The sequence below is a fragment of the Myodes glareolus genome, chromosome 4 (assembly GCF_982192425.1).
Source record: "Myodes glareolus chromosome 4, mMyoGla1.1, whole genome shotgun sequence".
In the NCBI taxonomy this organism is placed as follows: Eukaryota; Metazoa; Chordata; class Mammalia; order Rodentia; family Cricetidae; genus Myodes; species Myodes glareolus.
The window spans coordinates 43,000,789-43,020,941 of record NC_142029.1 but is presented as its reverse complement, the minus strand read 5'-3'; the positions used below and the strand labels follow the sequence as shown (position 1 = coordinate 43,020,941).

Genomic DNA, 20,153 nt, shown 5'->3' with positions numbered 1-20,153 from the left:
ACAAAAATTTTTTGCATAACTAAAGTTTAACTTTTTGTCTACAGATTTTTTTTAAAGGAGCAAAGATCAGATACTATACTGAGCAGAATGAACAAGTAATTTGAAAATGGTGAACTGAGTGGTTTTGAGGGCCTCCTGTTCCTGTGTCTGCACCCCTTTGTGATGTGACAGTCCTGTCTGGCTCTGGAAACTGGCTGAGCGCAGTCCTAAAGGTTTCTGTACAACATGCCTGTCTGCCACCATGGGAATAAATGCAGTTTCCCCCTCTAAAGATGTGCTGCTTAGCAACAGGGGATGCGGTTCACAGCCCCTCACTCCCACCCCAGTGCAGCTCCTTCAGGGTCCGGCTTAGCTGCCAAACAGCCTGGGTCTTGTGATTCCTTGTGATGTGTGTACCTAGAAAGACTGGCCATTCCGCTGATAGTGATGTCTAAGAAACTTCTGTCCTTCCGAAAGACCTTCACGGTTCATCTCAGCTCCCTAGCAGAAGCTGTATACATGTGAGTCAGGCTACCGTGGATCCCCAGCCCCACCTTAAAAAGCCAACCAGACAACTCAGACAATCATGGAAAGCACACATTTCTTGTTCTAAAATAGTCAGTTTTGAGGGGGCAGTAGTGGATCAGTGGGAAAACATTTGCCTCCACAAATGAGAAAAAATGATTAAAATTGTACATTCTAAATTTTAAAAAATTTTTCTTATTATTTTTGATTATGTGTATCACATATACGTGAATGTTGTATCTGTGGAGCCCAGAATAGGGTTCAGGTCCCCAGGAACTGGACCACCCAACATGGGTTCTTAGAAATGAACTCAAGATCGCTTGCAAGAGCGTTTCTCTAGTCCCAAATTAGTACATTTTAAAATGGTTCATCATGCAGTAAAAGCTGGTTGGCAAACTATTAGCATATTTTAAAAAGTGATATAATAGTTAATCCATGTCAGAATTCACTAGAAAACTAACATTAGAAAACCCTATCTCATTTGCTACATTAGGATTTAAGATGTAGTAGCACATGCCTGTAGTCCCAGCATGCTGGAGGTTGAGACAGCAGGACCATGGGTACAAAGACTGCCTCCTTGATACAGCAACACTGTCTCCAAAAAATAAAAGCAAACAAGATTAAAGTCAGAGGGAAAAAAAAATGTGTCATCGGCCTCAGTTTTGTTTGCTATGACAAATACCTTAGATACTCAGCTTAAAAAGAAGAAAGGTTTGTTTGGCTCAGAGCGTGGAAGACCCAGTGCACAGTGGGATTAGCCCCATTGGTTTTCGGCTGTATGCAGGAAGGACATCATGACAGGCAGTGTGTAGTGGGGCACAGGGTTCCCTTTTTGGCATTTGGGAAGTGAAGAGAGGGAGAAATTGGGGTCCCACAATCCCCTTCAAAGACACATCCACAGGTGTAACATGAGGGCCGGCTTGTTGGGGTATCTGTCCCGCCCGGTACTCCACAGCCGGTATACCCTAAGGAAAATCACGCACAAGACTCCATAAGGTTATAAACTGATTGGCTCATTAGGTCAGGCTTCTTGTTAACTCTTATAACTTATATTAACCCATTATTCTCATCTATGTTAGCCATAATGGCTCCGTACCTTTCTCTGCTGGGCAAGTTACATGCTGCCTCTTCGGTGGTCTGTACAGGAATGGTTGAGAGAGAGCTTCTGCTTCCAGAATACTCCCAGTCTCTTTGCTCCACCCCTACTTCCTGTCTGGCTTTCCTGCCTATACTGCCTGCCTGGCCAATCAGCGTTTTATTAAAATATGATTGACAGAATACAGATAATTCTCCCGCACCATTTCCCTCTCTTTTTTTTTTTTAAACAAAGGAAAATACCCATAATCCATTTGTTGGGAATGTGGGCGTAGTATTTCAGGCTACTACCTGCTGGTTGGGGGCGCTGATAGTCTTAAGGGGACCTAAAGAAAATTTAGAGTTATAATCAAGTCATGACTGGAGTATCCTGTGAGTCTTGATCATCTCAGGCAGCAGTCTTGAATCTGTTCTGGATGAACTCTGTCATCTGGGCCATCTGTTCCTATCGGAGATTTTTCAGGTGGCCTCCCTTGGTCAAAGGTGATTATTCTTAACTCTGAATAAATCCAGAGTCTCTCGTTTTCTGTGGAAACAAAAACAAAATCTCTTCTCCAAAGTAACATACCTTTTGACTTCAGTTTTGAAGCCAAGGTATTTTCAAAATTCCTATCTTGGGTTAGTTCAGCAGCATTTATAAACAAAAGTCTTTTAGCAGTTGTTGCTCCTTCCTCAGCAATCAAACAATTTAAAGAGAGCATAATAGCATACAGTATGAAGATTCTCTGTGCATTTTCCATCTTTATGTGGCTTTATTTTAACCTCTATTTCTTTTATTTTTACTTTTACTTTTTGTGACAGGATCTTTGTATATCTTTGTCCTGGAATAACATTGTAGACCAGGCTGTCCTTGAACTCACAGAGATCCTTCTGTCTCTGCCTCCCCAGTGCTGGGATTAAAGGTGTGTGCTACCACACCTTGAACTTACAGAGATCTGTCTCTGCCTCCCAGGCATTGGGATTAAAGGTGTGTACTACCACACCTTGAAGTCACAGAGGTCAATCTCTACCTCTGTCCCTTGAAGTCACAGAGGTCAATGTACCTCTGCCTCCCAGGCATTGGGATTAAAGGTGTGTACCACCATACCCTATTTCTCCCTTTCTTTCTTTTTTATTTATTCATTTTTTTTTGGTTTTTCGAGACAGTTTCTTTTTTATTTTTAATGACTTTAACCTTTAGCCTGCATATAGTTTTAACACACTGTAAACTCTTTAGAGGTTTTCTTCATCTTTGAACCTCTCTTTACTGTATCTCTCTCTATTTTTTGACTACATGAGTCTTTAAGGAGAAGATTAAAGCCGTGGCTTTGACGGCTAGATCCAGCCCATTTCTTAACTTTCCAGCCTTACGGCTGAGATACCAGCCAGAGCTGTGTTCACTGCCACAACTCTATGGCGTTTCAAGGTCCTTGCTAGCAAGCTGCAGCATTCTGCTCACAGACCACACTCAGTCGGACTGCCTGCCTGAAAGAGTCAGAGATTGCCTTGGCAGGACGGCCCAGAAAGCCGGCATTTTAAAACAGCGCAGCTTTTTTCCTGCTACGGCTGAAAACCGAAAAGCATGCGTTCAGCTTTTCACCAACACCATTTAAGTGTTTCGTGGCAGGACCTCTTAATGAGCTGCACACAGGGACCCAGAACTTCCCACCAGGTCCCTCCTCTTGGTTTCCATGCCTACCTAACAGGCTGGGCTGAGATGCCTTTAACACACGGGCCTTTGGTCGACACTGCAGACACCAGCTTTAACACTGTCCCAGGACACAGACTGAACTAGTCAAATTTTCAAATATCATTATTGAAACAAAATACAATAATATTAGTAATATAAAGGCATTCTGAGGGATTTGTTTGTTTTTTAATATCACTAAAATGTCAAAAACCTCAAACAAGAATTAACTGAAAGAATGTAGGTCAGTAGGTAGAGGGCATGCTTAGTATATACACAGCCCCCCCCCATACACACACACTACGCCACACACATACAAACCACACACAATCACACCACACATATATCAAAGATACCACACACCACAAAATTGAAGGGTGAAAGTAACTAGCATTTTTTCTATATGAGATTGTAATGAAGATCTCAGTTAGTGCACCTATATTAAAAGGGAAAAAAACCAGAAAAATAAAAGTAAAATGGAAATATAACTGGATAATGAAGAAAGTCCTCCTAATTCATACGTGATGGCTTAGATACAAAATCCTATACTATTTAGCAATTACAAGAAATACAAGAATTCAGCAAAATGGCTGGCGGAAGTTCAACACACTATATGTGGTTACAGTCCTGTGAAACTAGCATCAAAGGTTAGCAAATGTAGTATTTGTTTTTAAGATTATTTTTAGAAATATGAAATTTGAAAGATACTCTTTATAATAGCGACAAAACAATAAAGTTGCCAGAATCATTGCAAATAAGACAGAAAATACCTATATAAAACAGAGTTCAAGGAAAGAAACAGAGACTTAATCTGAGACTCACACGGTGCTTGTAGACAGGAAGACTCATTGTTAAAAGTGCCCCTTACCTTCAAACGCTCTGCACACTTAATGTGATTTTAGCATAACCCAAATGTGTTTTTCATGACATATTTATTGTATGTCATATTCATGACATAAACTGCAAATTGATCTGAAGAATCATGGGCTACAAATAGCCAGTACTTTCCTGAGGTATATATTTTCAGCACATGAGCTACTTCTGAATACTAATCTTTATTATATAAAGAACATATTTTTTTTTCAAGACAGGGTTTCTCTGTAGCTTTGGAGCCTGTCCTGGAATTCACTCTGTGGACCAGGCTGGCCTCAAACTCACAGAGATCTGCCTACCTCTGCCTCCCAAGTACTGGAATAAAGGCGTGCCCCACCACTGCCTGACACAAAGAACACTTTAAAAAAAAAAAGGTAGTCCAAAAACAAACTTGACATCAACATACTAATATCAGAGAGGAATTAAATGGACTTTAATAATTGAAAAACAAACGTGAGTGCTAATAAACAAACAACAGAATCATGCTTGCCACCTACCCATAATCCCAACTATCAAGAGGCTGAGGCAGGAGGATCACAAGATGGTTGCCAGTAAGACCCTGCCTCAAAAACCCAAGCTTTATAACACAAAAGAATATGGCAACATGCTCATCTGTGTTCCTCAAGGGAAAAATGAGATATGTAACAATATCCATGTGAAATAGCCAAAGTAGTTAACGTCATTCATTGCAAAAGATACTGTGCATCAGTAACAGTTCAGTAGCAGAGGGACAGTTGATTGGCACAGAACTTTGGGGAGACTATTTTGTAAATAGAACATTTGTCTAACCTAATGTAGTTCTACATATAAAGAGCTTGTATGCATGACCTGTGATCTGGGAACTCTAGACATGCGTTTTAGCACCATTTTTTAAAATGAAAACTGCAAATACAGTGTCTACTGACAAGAGGAGATATTTAGAATTGTTTAAATGAATTATAGTATACTATATGGTGTAACAGGACAGAATATAAAATATATGTATGGAAACGTTTTGAGTACGATTGAGAGAACAGGGAAAGATAAGAGGGAAACCCAGAAGAACATACGTCACAATAGCATCTTTCAAAAGCTCCGAAGTCAGTCAGCTCCAAGTTACCAGCAGATCCAGCAGAACACTTCCTGGCTCATGTTCCTCAGACTGCATAATGTACATGTTATATCCACATCGGGAAAATTTAACACTTAAATCAGTAAAACTAAATTTGAAATGGATTTAAGGAAGGAAGTAAGTTTTGTTTCCTTCATCTTCTGCTGTAGGAATGTCAGGATCATGTAGGTATTCCAAAAAACTCTGGCCAAGGGCCTTCATCTTCTCTGATGCTCATGAGAGGGCATCCTTTTGGTCATGTGTTATTAATCATGTTAATTATTTAGACTCCAGGAAGTGGTATTTTAAGTAGCGTCACTCAGTAGACAGTTTGTTCTGCTCCGTTTTGAAGGCTACATGGTATCTTTTTAACACTTCAATGTAACAAAGCACTGGAGGGCTCTTCATTAGCTGCTCACAAACTGTTTTTGCATCAAACATCCTGTTACTCAGGATTCTATATGAAAAGGAGATCCACGGAAGAGGAAAAGAGACTGGGGGAAGTTACTTGGTGAGTTAGGGGTAGCCAGGGTCATGGAGATGAGGGGAGGGAAATCTACTAAAAATGCTGTACTGATATCTAACACTTTGCATGCTAATTTTAAAAAAGAAAAAGATCATTTAAATATCAGCTAGTCAGAAAGAACTTCCAAGTTCTGCTCTTAGGAAATAAGCTACAGTTTACCCAGTGTGTACGTGCGTATGTGTGTGTGTGTGTGTGTGTGTGTGTGTGCGTGTGTGTTGTACTATTTAGCTTCTCTGTTGCTGTGATAAAACACTGACCAAAACCAACTTGGGAAGGAAAGGGTTTATTTGTCTCACAACTCCGTGTCACAGTCTGTCACTGAGGGAAGTTTGGGCGGTGACTCAAGACAGAAACCTGGAGCCTGGAACTGAAAGAGAAACCAAGGAGGGACGCCCGCTTCTCGGGGCTTGCTCTGCTGACTGTTTTATAGCGCTCAGGACCATGTGTTCAAGGGTGGCACTGCCCTAGTGAACTGGGCCCTCCCACATCAAGCGTTCTTCAAGAGAATCTCCCACAGACATGCCCACAGGACAATCAGATAGAGGAATTTTCTCAATTAAGGTGCCCTCTTCCCAGGTGACTCTAGTTTGGGTCGGTTTAACAAAAACTAACCAGCACAGAGTCTGGGAAGGAATACCAATATAGTGTTTAAGGATGTACAGTTCTTTGCTGCGACACCTCCTAGGTGGTTGGCTGTGTCAAGCTGAATAACCGTTTCCCAGCCATGGCTGACTGTCCAAGCTGGTTGAAGAGGATGGTGAGCGGAGACTCGGCCCTTCCTATAGAAATGCAGGGCCACAGCAGCAGCTGCTGAGGCTCCGGGTGAAGGGAGGTGTGGGTCAGGGATGGGAACGAGAAATGAGGCTTTCCCATGAAGCAAGGCGTCTTGACCCACCGCCGTGTGCCTGCTGCTGAGTAAGGGGCATTCTCTTTACCGACCAACGAGAACTGGAGACAGAAGTGCAAGTCTGTCGGAGGATGCATCCCGGATGCCAGTCTGAGTGTTCGCAACTTGGTTTTTGTAACTAAGGAAAAAAGACTATTCCTTCTACTGACAGATACTACTGTGCTTTGGCGGTTGGGACCAAAAATAACCAACAGGATTAGAAAGCTTTTCAGTCTCTCTACAGAAGATGATGTCCTGTATGTCAGAAACCCTTAAACAAAGATAGTCAGAAGCCCAGGCCTAAAGCACCCAAGATCGAAGATATGTCCTGAGACACAATTGCTGATGTTATGCTCTGAAGAAAACACACACACACACACACACACACACACACACACACACACACACAGAGTAAAGAGGAGGAGGCTACAAAGTATGATAAAGAGAAAGAAGGAAGTCAAAGAAAAACACCAGTACCAGATAGCCAAGAGAGGTAGACTGTCCTTGCTGGGAGCTTCTCCCTGCATCTAGTCAAAAATAAGTCTTTAAGACTGACAAATGATCAGACCTTGAAAGAAAATAAGAATGTACATTTGTGTAATAATTTTTTTTAAAGCAAGGGCAAAGGACACTTACACCAACACTCTGGAGGCTAAACTTACAAATTTGTATTAAATAGAGAATAAATCAGAAAGCAACAATGTTTCAGAAATTTGTGGCAGGGACTCTCAAAGATTGCCCACAAAATTGGCTTCCTAGGAGCCCATCACGGGATTAGACCCAGTGAGTCACTTCTAACAAAGTCGCCAAAGGGAAGTCACTTCCAAGCTTAGGGTACAAAAAGACTACGGCTTACATCTTGGGCTTACTTGTTGTGGGCTGGCAAGGAACCAAAGAGACCTTTCCCCAGAATCCAGAGAGGAGTGAGGCCTCTGGTTCAACCTACAAGGAACGAGTTCCTCCCAGACACCCTGCAAGTGAGCATGGTCACCTTGTGATCCACTAGCACTTCGGGTGAGATGGTTCAGGGTAATGGTCCAAGAGAGCCAATGGAAGAGCGCTGGCAGAGATCTACAGTGTACCCATATTCCCCATTTGCAGAAACATAGGTGGCACACTGTTGTTTTACTGAGTTTTGCAGGATAATTGGGTAACGCAACAAAAGATAACTAAAAGCCAGTTAGTAGGAACAATGGGGCTAAACTATCAATGGCGATAAGAACCCAGAAGGACAAGACCAGCTGAGCATCTGTGAGGGCAGAAGCGGCGCCTGTGGGAGTGAGTTGTACGTTTGGTGACTGCATGCAACATGGTAAACAAGCAAGACCAGTACCTGCCCGACAAGGGATCTTAGTACCCCTAACATTCCCTTATAGTTGGAACCACATAAATCCCTCCCAGGGAAATTATCATCTAGAAATAAATCCCATGGCTTTCAATCTGATCCTAGGATCATGGAATCCTGTGGGGAGGAGGATCTGGTATGAACAGACTGAAGTCTCTTCTGCAGGCAGATTCTAGTATTTCATGTGCCCTCACTCCCCACATAGATAACACAGCAGCGCAAGCACAGACAACCAAGCCCAGAGAAGACACCGTCTTAATCTGAGACAGAGGTAACAGACCACATTTAAAACGTGCCTGGGATGGCAGACCCCTGCACTGCAACAACTGTCTTTTCTGGGGGTTCTGGGAATCCAGACTTAGTCTTTATGCTAGCATGGCCAGTGCTTACATACTGAGCCATTAACCTAGCCCCGTCTTAACTTTTTCAATTCTTTTTATTTTTTTTTTTTTGTGCATGTGTGTGTAGGGGGGTGGGGAGTATGAGCAATGGGTGCTGGTACCTGCAGTGGCCAGGGGTGAAAGATTCTCCAAGATCTGGAGTTACAGACGGTTGTGAACTGCCTGACAAGGGTACTGGGATCTGAACTCAGGTTCTCTGCAAGAGCACTGGGACATCTCTCCAACCCAGCTTTTAAAGATTATAAAGAAAACATAAAGCATTATTTCTAGTTGCTGGTAGACACCTCTCTAGAGAGCAACTCAACTCTGCAGTGAAGATTTAGAAATCAATCCAGCACTTTGAGCAAATCAACTCTGAGTCTACTTCGAACAGCCTGGGCAGGAGAGGTAGCTTAGCACTTGCCGTTCTTGCAGAGGACCCAGATTCAGCTCGCAGAACCCACGTGGTGGCTCACAACCGTTGGTGACTCCAATTCCAGTGGATCCAAAGTCCTTTTCTGTCTTCCACAGGCATCAGACACATGCGTGGTATACAAACATACATGCCGGCAAACATGCATATACATATGCAAATGTAAACTTAAAAAATTCTACCTCCAGGGTTGGAGAGATGGCTCAGCGGTTAAGAGCACTGACTGCTCGTCCCAAGAACCCAGGTTCAATTCCCAGCACCCACATGGCAGCTCACAACTCTCTGAAAATCCAGTTCCAAGGGATCTGACACCTTCACGTCAATGCACACAAAATAAAGTTAAATAAATCATAAAAAAAATTTAAAAAATTCTACTTCTAGAAGCCTATACATATAAGAGCCGGAATGAGAAAGACTCCTTTAAAGATGAATGACAAAGGGCAATTTATTGAAAAATGTAAAAATCTTTTACCCAATAAACGGACATTTATTTATAAATAAAAAAAAGTTGAATGACAAAATGTGTGTAATTTGTGTGCAGATGCCCGTGTGCATGTGTGTAGAGGCCAGAGGGTGACATAAAATGTGCTTATCTATGGTTCTGTACCTTAGTTTCTGAGACAGGCTCTCTCCTCGAACCTCAAGTTTACCATTTCAGCAAGACGAGATCGCCAGTGAGCGTGAGGGATGCTTCTGCCTCAGCCCCACAGCCATGGGATTCCAGGTGCACACCACCTCTCCTGGCTTGGGATTTCAGGTGCACACCACCACATCCGGCTTTGTATGTGGGTGTTGGGGATTGGATTTGGGTCCTCATGCTTACATGGTAAGCACTTTGCCAAGAAGTCATCTCCCCAACCTCCATGGCTGCATTTTAAATAGACAACTGAACCAATTAAAGTAAAACTGAGATTTTTTTTTCAACTGCTGATTAGAGACCAACTAAGCCAGGAATGATGCGGCGTGGATGGATTTCATTGTGGCAGTTCCTGAAGAGACTCTTAAAAAAAAAAAAAAACCACCACCGGTGATACGTTCTGTCAGCCTCTCCAGTACCTTAGCCAGGTAGGCACATTTGGCTACCAAGCACTTGAAACAGGACCAGCACAACAAAGCCTTACAGTTTAAAACATTTATTTTAGACATGGTCTCATTGCACAGCCCTGGCTGGTCTGACCTCACCATGTAGATAGGCTGGCTGTGAACTCAGGGAGATTTACCTGCCTCTGCCTCCCTGGTGCTGGTACTAATGCTGGCCCGAGGTTTAATCTTAATTCTTCTACATGTAAATACCACAGAGGAGTACGGGTGACTGGGCTGCTTCAGATTTAAGCCAGGGACTTATTACGATCCACACCAGTTTCCTCGGCTGACAAATAGTACCCTTTTACAGGCTGGTCTGAACCCCTGTACTCATGATTTCTAAGCCTGTTTGCCCCTAAAGTGAAAAACAGCCTAGCAGTGCCCCCAAGTGGATCTAAAATATTAGCTCTGATACTATTTTTATGCATTTAGAAAAATGGGTTTGGGTGGGATGAAAGTTTTATTCTGCCTCCCAGCCTGGCTTCAGATTTCTGGCTAGCAACCTGCCCTGATGTCCGAAGTGCTGAGTTTCTAGGCTTGCACCACCATGCCAAGCTGTCCTCTTATTTTTGCCTCACAACGAAGTTTCAGCAAAACTTGGCACTAGATCTTCTTAATTGCATTGTGTATTATAGTTATTTATCTGAATCCCAAAGATAAAAATACAATCTTGAGTGTGAAATTCTATTTTTTAGGTTTTAGAAAAATGCCTTTTTTTTCTGTATCAATAGCATGAATTTAATATCTTCCTTTTAAGTAAAGCCTGGATTACTCTGAGATCCAGTTATCCCTCTAGTCTCCATCAGAAAATCCCAAGGGCCACTCACCAAACTCCACCGAACGTGGAGCTAACAGCCAACATGGAGTCCATTCTCACCCTTCAGGGTCCACCCTGCACTCCAGATGCCCCTTCCTTTCAGGTGGACTCCTTTTCTCCAAGCCTTTTTGACAGTGACTCTTTCTCCCCCTCACTAATAGTCCTTTGGGTGTGCCTTGGACCAGCTATAAGTCTGCTGAAAGCCATTTTGGTTGCTTCTAAGTTTTGAATGCAGCTGCTATAAACATTTCTGTGCAGGTTTTTGTATGATGTCAGTTTCCATCTATTTTTTCATGGGTAGAAACTATGTCTAAGAGTATTTGGAGTTGTAAGCACCTGCCATGCTCTGTGTTCTATCCTAGCACTAAACATGCATTCTCGTGGCTACCCGCCCTCATCAGATTTGATGTCTGGATTTGGGGTCTGGTCATTGTAACGAGTATATGGTGTCATCTTCTTTTAATCAAGACTTCCTTGAAGCTTATGAGCTCTGTATATCTGGAGTAACAATCCTTTCCAACGGGTCTTTCTCAAATAGTTTCTCCTGTTATGTGACTTGCTCTACTTCTCAATTCACCCATTTTCAACCACATTTATTCGTTTTCAGGGTTTTCGCTTTTACGTTTATGTAATAAATAACTAGTGGACTTAAACTGCAGTTCTGTAAACCCACTCATGTAGAAAGCATGGTTTAAAAAAAAAAAAAAACCCGACTTTAAAATCAGAAAATTACCCTTTAGAGGCTCTTTGTAAATACCACCAGTCTTCAAAGGTTGTCTTGAAATAACTGCACTTGCAACCTTTTAGAATGCTCATCCTGTCGTGAGTCCCAAATATCTCGTTGGGAAAGGCACCCACACCTCGAAGGAGCACCTGTGAGCCCAGAATAAATAACTTATTCTAAACCTCGGCATGGAGCATAAACTGTGCCCTTATAAATTCAGCAAAGAAAAGCGCTGATCTGGGTGCACAAATTCCCCAAGCATATGTGCATGAGCAAAGTCAAGTGTGCCATCGACACCCTTCTGTTAACTGATCGTGTGAGCACTCAGTGTTAGTGGTGTAAGCTGGTGTTTGATTAGAAAACCGTAGCAAGCTTTCTTGTTTAGACTGCCAGCCCGTGAATAACGGCATGGAGTCTTCTTATTATGAAAGCTCAGCCTTTACCTTAGGCTTGTCCCCAACTAGCTCTTATAACTTAACCTGTTTATATTAATCTACGCTCTATCATGTGCTGTAACTTCTCTTCCACCTTGCACCTCCTGTTTCCTCTCCATCCACCTTTTCTTCTTCCCAGAGTCTTCTCTCTCTCCAGAAGTCCCACCTAACCTCCTGCCTGGCCACTCAGCTTTTTATTACACCTTCACACAGTGTACAAATATCCCACAACAGAAAATGTCTTGAAGGCTTAATGTTCCCTACTTATGTGAGTTGAACAAAGGGATATTCTAGAACAGAGTGTTCTGAATGTTAATTTCTTTCTTGTGAACGTACTTTGGGGCTTACTGAATGCCATTTATTTGAAGATTATAGAGTGTGGCCAGTTTTAAATGGAAAGGACTTCCTTTAGGCATTCTCTGGCAAGCTTGTGGAGGCTGAGCTATTGCCAATGATGTGGGAACATGATAGCCTTAATTAGGGAAATTAGGACAAGAGACTATACCCTCTCCTGGGTCCAGGTCTTAAGTCTACAAATTCATTTACAAAAAAAAATGAATTTAGATGATGGAAAAAATCCTTGTTTCTACGAGGCAGCAACTTCCCCATATGAGCTCAAAGTTGGAGCCAGAAGTGGAAACCTGGAGTCTCCTTGCTTGATCATAAATACACAAAGCAAAGAAGTCTCGTTTCTCTGCAGCACTGTGTAGTCCTGTGTTCGGCATAGCCCAGATTCTAACTGCATTGACCAGGCTTCTCCCAGGTAAAAAATGCCGCCCCCCATTAAGTCTACTGTCCGAATGGGGCCTGTGATCAAGGAGCGTGAGCATGCACTGCTGGGGACTATGTAGATCGGCTGCTTAATTGTTTTCTTGAGTTTTTGGTCTTCCATTTTCCATCTGTCTTTAGTAAGGTAAGATTTGCAGGTAAGCAGTCTCGAAAGGAAGCATCTACCAAAAGTTGAGTCAGATACAACATAGTGAATGCTAAGCTTGGTTCACGTTTCCCAGGTCTCTGTTTAATGGAAGAGGGATCTTCATTACTAAGCATTCATCTGATTTTAAAGGCCATATACAAGCAAATAATTCCAGGTCTGTATACAATTTAGACTCAACTCTAGAGGTCCAGATTTACACACTGAATTAACTACTTGATATCTCCACTTGAATGTTCATAAAGACATCTCAAACTCAAAATGCAAAGCAAAATTGTCCTTTATCAAAATCTGTTTTCTAGGCCAGTCATGAAACCATATATTCACACTGGTAGGTGGAGACAGGAAGGTTGAGCATTTCAGCCTGGGCTACACAGCAAGAGTATCTCAAAACAACAACAGACAAACCAAACCTGCTCCCTGAAATTCTTACCATCTCGGCTGATGACAACTTCACTTAAGTGTTTTCACCGTGTGACCATGTGTCTGTCAGAAGCAATTTAAGTGGGCTATGTTGGCCCCATCATGGTGGGGAAGCGAAGGTATCTGTATGTTTAGTGTAGGGCAGGGGAGCTGGCAGCACTGCTGACTCATACGTGAGTCAGCACTCAGCAAACGTGGGATGGAATCAGGGCTGAACTGTAACCCTCAAAACATTATTTGTCTTCCCATGACCCATCTCTATCAGCCATGTCCCCGACGCTAAAGGTTCCATAGCCTCCCAGAACAGCAACTCTTGCTAGGGACCAAGTTCAAACACACAAGCCTGTGGTGAGCGTTTCATATTCAAGCCACATCACTCCTGGTTACTCAACTCTGAACTCTTTGGTTATCCTTAATCCTTTTTCTTTCATCTAGCTCATCAGGAAAGGTTTGCCTATTTCTAAATACACCTATAGGCTGACTGCTGCTTGCCACATCAGTGCTGCCAAATCTCCTATTTTGCCTGTAGCTGTTAATGACTTCCTAATTGGTCTTATCCAGGTCTACTTTTTCCCCCTTAGCTTGTTTCCAGGCTGTGGTTGTGTTTTAAAACCAGTCACAGTAAGATCATGTCAGTCCATGTTTCAAAACCCTATGAGGACAATTTTACTCTTGACTAAAAGCCAATGTCCATAACAAATGGCCTACAAACCTGTGTGATCTGGTCTTCCATCCTGTCCTCACCATTAATGGGGTGATTGCTGTGGGGTGGGGGAGGAAGATAAATTAGAGAGATATAGAGAGAAAGATCAATGATAGAAGGAGGTACTATTTTTGTGAAGGGACACCATGGCCACAGCATTTCATTGGGCCTTTTCATTGGGCCTGGCTTAGTTTCAGAGGCTTATCTGTCATCAGCATGCCGAGATGTATGGTGCAGGATAAGTAACTGAGGGATCTACATCTGGACCTGCAGGCATGCATGGTGCAGGATAACTGAGGGATATATATCTGGATCTGCAGGCATGCATGGTGCAGAATAAAGTAACTGAGGGATCTATATCTGGACCTGAAGGCATGCATGGTGCAGGATAACTGAGGGATTTACATCTGGATCGCAGGCAGCAGGAAGAGATATTAGGATTGTCTTGAGCTTTTGAAGTCCCAAAACTCACCCCAAGCGACACTTTCTTCAACAAGGCCACACCTCCTAATCCCTCTCAGCTGGGCATATGGAGGTCATTCTTATTGTTCTAATAGGAACAAACCACCACAGGGGGAGGGGGAAGTATGATTTTAGAGATACATAGTTAAGTAGAGCTTCTCAGACACCCAGGAGCCATATTCCTGTTTGGTCGGCCATTTGGCAACTTCATTTGTGTCCATGCTTTTCTTCATAGTGTCAGGAACCCAGAATATTTCCAGTGTTAGGTCGGCCTGCTCAGAACCTACAAAGCCACGAAGCCTCTTCATCCTGAAACAGCTCAGCAGTGCTCAACCTCACAGCAGAACTCTGCAGGGAACTTGTCCTCAAGTTCTTGTCTGGAGATTCACAGTCGGTTTGCAGAAAGAGGCTCCTCCGAACAACTTGAGTGTTTAGCCTTGAGGCCAGGCTACTCTGAAAGCTTATGAGGTCTTGGAATGCCCCACTAGCACTTCCAGGACTGCAGTAGGATCTCCCTTTTACTATGGCTGGGGAAAGAATAGGGTATAAAGAGCGGTGTCTCCCAAGGGTTAAGGGCAAGGACACCAAAACCATTCTGTAGGCTAAATGCCTGCATGAGACATGCCAAAGTCCACAGAATGTACCTTACATGCATTGTGGATTTTTCAGTCATGGATGGTCACAAAAGGCATCACTGTGCTGTGGGATTTTGATGTCGGTAATGACAAAAGTGACAGCAGCCTGTGAGAGAAGGTAAAGGACACCTAAGAGTTCTGTTTTCTTGTGGACCGAAAACTGCTCTCAAAAAAGGAAATCTAATACATTATTTTAGAAACTAATACTGTGGTAATGCAAAACAAAGTTGAGTATCAATATTTGGAAATATTTGAGGGAAGTTTTCAGAATTTTGGTTTGGAAATAATTGCACATATACTGTGTGTGATTCTTGCAAGGCGCTGGATATGGTCCCCAACATGGGGGGAGGAGTGGGGAACAGGAGAAAGAAAGACAGGCTCACACACTGAGGCCCCATATATAATAATCCCTTACCAAAAAGTACTCAATAATGGCATGCAACTATAACTATACAACTATACCACCGATGTCAGGACAATAGTCTGGATTCCAAAACCCATATGTGCTATTAAGTATCAAAGGAAAACTGAAAAAGCCACGTGCAGGCTGAACACTATAGATGGCATCAGGGCCACAGATAATTAGGAAACCTATTTGCAATCTTCTTGTTAGTGGTGGTGGTTTGTTTAGTTTTGGTCTATTTTTTTTTTTTTTTGCTTCTGCTTTTTTTGAGACACCATTTCTTTTGTATTCCTGACTGCCTAGAACTAGCTCTGTAACCTTGAACTCACGAGATCTACCTGCACCACCCAGACCTACTTACAATCTTAAACCCTTTGGAAATTTAACTGATATACTTTATTTACTAATGACTATTCTTAATCCAGTTCTAAGATTTTTGCTATCATGACAGTAACACATTAGATTAAAGAAAACTGTCGTACAACTTAGGGACAGCGGTGTCCCTCATGATGATGAGCTTTATTTACACAGGTCTTTAGAGTAAAAGGGCCTCCTTATTTACAGAGATCGTCAACAGTCCAGAGTCCCCGCTCCGTGTGAAATGTTACCAGACAGATTAGATTTACAGAAAAGCATGAAACAAAAGCACAATTATATAATCTAATACAGTGCTATTAGTGGTTAACTTTACAGTTTTCTTAGAGGATAATTTACACAGATTTTTGCTGAAAAAATTCAGGCAAGGTTGTTTCGTAAGGTAGATTTCCGTGGCGATTCAAGAGTATAGCAGATGGACAGATTTAGTGTTTTTGGTTTGTGAGTAGCTGTACATCAGTTTCCTTCTGCCTTTTTGTTAAATGTCTTGGATGATGAAGAATCTTGACTTTCACCACAATTATAGCGTTCATAGAGAGTCTAAAATAAAAACACAAATCTGTTTTTTAACATTTTAGCTCAATGTATTACTAAATTAATAAAGACTATGATGAATTCTAAATATAAAGAAATGCAGCTCAACCTTTCATAAGAGAATTATAATACAACAATCAGCACATATACAGACCTATAAGACCACTGCAAGCCTCTTACTTTTCCTTAAAACTTACTCATAAATTCCTACATAAATATTCATTAGGAAACAATGTATCATCTCAGAAGTTATTTACACTAATGAACAAAGTCATTAAAATTATTATGTAAATTATTATTACCTATAATTAGGTTCCCTTGCCCCTTAGTGTACCTCTGAAGGGCTGGTTAGCAGGATTCCTACCTGAAAGACGCTCCAGTCCCTTACAGAATGGGCATACTATTTGCATATAAGTACACACATCTTTCCGAATATTTTAATTCACACTTATAACAACTAATACAATGTAAATATGATATAATTGTTTTCCTGCATTTTTACAGAATAACAAGACAGTAGGTATAGTACAGTACACATAAATTATTTTTCAGAATGTTTTTGATTTGCAGTTGACTCTAGACATGGAACCCACGAATACAGGGTGCAACTGAATTATTAAACGTGAAGAAAAGACTGGAGACTAGTCAACATCTAACTTATGAAGGTGACAGATATATTTGCCATTAAGTAACATAAAATCTCAGTGATGGAGTGATTAATTCACCTTAATTTTACTCAAAAGAACATTTTAACTAATATACTGGTATGAACTTAAATAAAATATAGAGACATGAAATAAAAAGCAATAAATATAAAGACATTTTGTTCAACTTAAACACCCCAAGGGTATTTTTTTCAGCCACTGCATCTGAGAAATAAGTCTAAGATTCCACAAATAAACACAGTATAGAGAATAAATAATAAATTCATTCAAGATGGGCCCACATTAGCAAAATAGGTTGACTTGATCCTAATCCAGAGAACAAAGTATTGTTATTTCAAATTTCCATAATTTTATATTATGATTCAAATATCTAATTTGCAATAGCTTGGTAGCTAATCTAATTGATAAGCAATTATAGATATTAGAAATTACAAAAATATTTGATGACAATGAGATCAAATATCACCATGGATCTGAGTATGGTGTCCCACACTTTTATTCCCAGTTCTCCAGAGACAGGGGCAGGAAGATTTCTGCCTGAGTTCAAGGCTAGTCTTGTCTACACCCCTGGGCTACAAAGACTGAACGGTGAATCACTGTCTCAAAACAAAGCAAACAAACAAACAAAATCAAGCCTCAACACAACAGTGGAGAGAGAGAGAGTCCCAGGAAGCTGGCAAGCATGAGATGTGCTTTGGGGAATGCACCAACTGCCACAGAAGCTATTACACATGATAAATGTTGTCTAGAGGGGCTGATTTCTAGAGCCGTGCTAAGCATGCTGAGACAGTCTAAAAGATAAATTCCTATTTATTCCAGCTGGAACCCCAAGAACAATAACAACACAAATCAGAAAGATTTACACTCGTAAAACACGCTCAGAAACAGTAAGTACCAAATCACAGAGATGTATTTCATCATAGATGTGAACAATAAACTTTCCTTTCGGCTACGTGTCTTTAAGTATCTAACTCGCTGTACTGCATTAAAACAGCTGGAATTAATGTAGATGCACTTACTTTGGCAGTTTTCAAAATGGAGTTAGGAGAATTCAGACCAACAAGTTGACTCAGAACGTATTTCATTTCATCATTGGTTTTCTTAGCCACTTGGCTGCCTGTACAAGGAATATAATCAACAAAATGCTAGTGCTAATAAGAATATTCTAAGTTCATTTGAAAATACACCTTCTGGCCAAGTACATGCCTGTAATTCCAGCCCTCATGAGGCTGAAGTGGGAGTATTGCTCTAAGTTTGAGGCAAGACACCTCCTCCCCAATCAAAACAAACAAACGAAAAACCACATTTTGGAGGCTGGGTAAACAGATCATGAATTAAAGGCCATTCTGTCCCCAAAACAACAAAAAGATATATATCCTACTTAATGAGTTGTACACTAATGAGCATTACTGAAATTTATCTCAATCCCTTATGTAAGATATGTAAGATTATATAAGGAAGTTAAAAAGGCAATGTTATTAACTTTATTATTCAGCAAAATACTAACTTCCTTGAAGAAGTCAGGCTATAAGGGAGTGGCCAGTTTAGATTCTGGCTTTCAACAGTTAACACACTATTCATTCATGATGGTAATCTAGTAGTAACCTTTAAGGAAACAGTACCTGAGTGGGGTTGGATCTGAACATACGGGTGTGCGAGCAGCTCAGGGATGGATATCCTCTCTTTGGGGTTTCTTACTAAACAGCGCTAAAGAAAAAAACCAAAACCAGAACAAAACAAAACAAAACAAAAAAACAGAAAGCAAGTTTTCATAAATGAGGCTGACAAATTAGCTTTCCAGATGACATCACACTACGGAAGCTGCACACCAGCCATGTATTCAAATAACAGTGAGAGGCTTTCTGAGTCACCTTCTAGAAATTTCCAACACCTTCCATAGAAAGCATGCTTTCAAGCAGCGTCCACCAGGAACTTCCTTTCACTAGACTACATTAAAGACAGCTGAACATTTAACTACATTAAAGACAGTTCAATCACCTCGACCATTTCCTTTAAACAAACATGAAATTAGGAGACATTATCTTCCTACATTCATAGACTGTTAATGTTACCTTTAGCACGTCTTGAAGATCTTTTTCTGGAATATCAGGAAATTCAATTTCATGACTGGGGTCAATTATGGCATGTAGCTTAGAGAGCTGATTAATGATGTGCTGGAATGGTGTTTTCCCATAAGTCATATAGTACAAAATGCACCCCAAGGACCAAACATCACTTCTGGGGCTTATCTAAGTAGGAGAAACAGAAAAAGTTGCTTTATTTTAAAAGAAAAGGTAACATAATATTATATATCCGTAATCCTGATTATATAGTAACACTTAACATCTCAGTGAATATCAAAGTGTAAGATTATGCTTACACAACACGACACAACATCTTTTCCTAGTTTCTAACTTTAAACCTTTGAAAAACTCAAAACTACTTTAAAGGAAATAAATTCTTGGCATCTTGTGAAAATATAACACTAAAAAATAACATACCCATAAATTTGAATTTACTTGTTTGTTCCAGAATGATTACACTGTAATACATTTGTATCTGAACTCACAATATGTGTATTTTTAAAAGGTTGTTTAAATTGTACAACCGAAATCAGAGTATAAACCATTGGAACAGGCTGGACGGAGTCGGGGGAGATCACCCACCTGACATGCACAGAACCCCCACGTGAATCCCCAACAGCAAAAATAAGATAAAGCACATTGTCATGGGTATTAAATAAATAGAATACAGTAAATCACAGAAGTTTCCTTTTCCTTGTAGGTTTATTTATTTATTTTTTATTTTATGTATGTGTGTGTACTTGAGTTCTGGAAACTGAGCCCAGTTCTCTGCAACAGCAGCAAGTACTCTTAACTGCTGAGCTACCTCCTCAGGAGTTTCTGAGTACTTACTAATAAGTATCATTCATTCTCCCCCAGACCAACACTATTAAATGTTCATGGTGTTAAAACACATTAGGAATAATCACAGAAACAGGAAAATGGGGAAGGAAAAACAAACACAGACATAAACTTTCCACAAAGAATAAATCTAAATCAAATGATACAGAAAGTTGATAAAGGCTGGGAAAGAAAAAGAAATGGACATTCAAAACCTATTTGGTTTAAGAAATGAAAGTAAAGTAGAAACTACAATTCAA

The 20,153-nt window shown here is 40.9% G+C and overlaps 1 protein-coding gene and 1 long non-coding RNA gene across 7 annotated transcripts in view; one reads left to right on the top strand and one right to left on the bottom strand.

The window, feature by feature from the left end:
- Positions 1-20,153, top strand: part of LOC148122248 (uncharacterized) — a 79,847-nt gene that overhangs the window by 21,416 nt on the left and 38,278 nt on the right. The gene's annotated exons all lie outside the window — the stretch shown is intronic.
- Ttk (TTK protein kinase) overlaps positions 15,896-20,153 on the bottom strand; it is a 43,193-nt gene continuing 38,935 nt past the window's right edge. For all 6 annotated transcript variants that reach the window (XM_087905440.1, XM_087905442.1, XM_087905441.1 and 3 more), the window contains 4 exons: positions 19,063-19,239; positions 18,613-18,697; positions 18,010-18,107; positions 15,896-16,331 (listed from right to left, as the gene is read on the bottom strand). In XM_087905440.1, the coding sequence (XP_087761566.1) occupies positions 16,248-16,331; positions 18,010-18,107; positions 18,613-18,697; positions 19,063-19,239 (444 nt within the window). In that variant the 3' untranslated portion in view covers positions 15,896-16,247. The remainder of the gene's footprint in view (positions 16,332-18,009; positions 18,108-18,612; positions 18,698-19,062; positions 19,240-20,153) is intronic.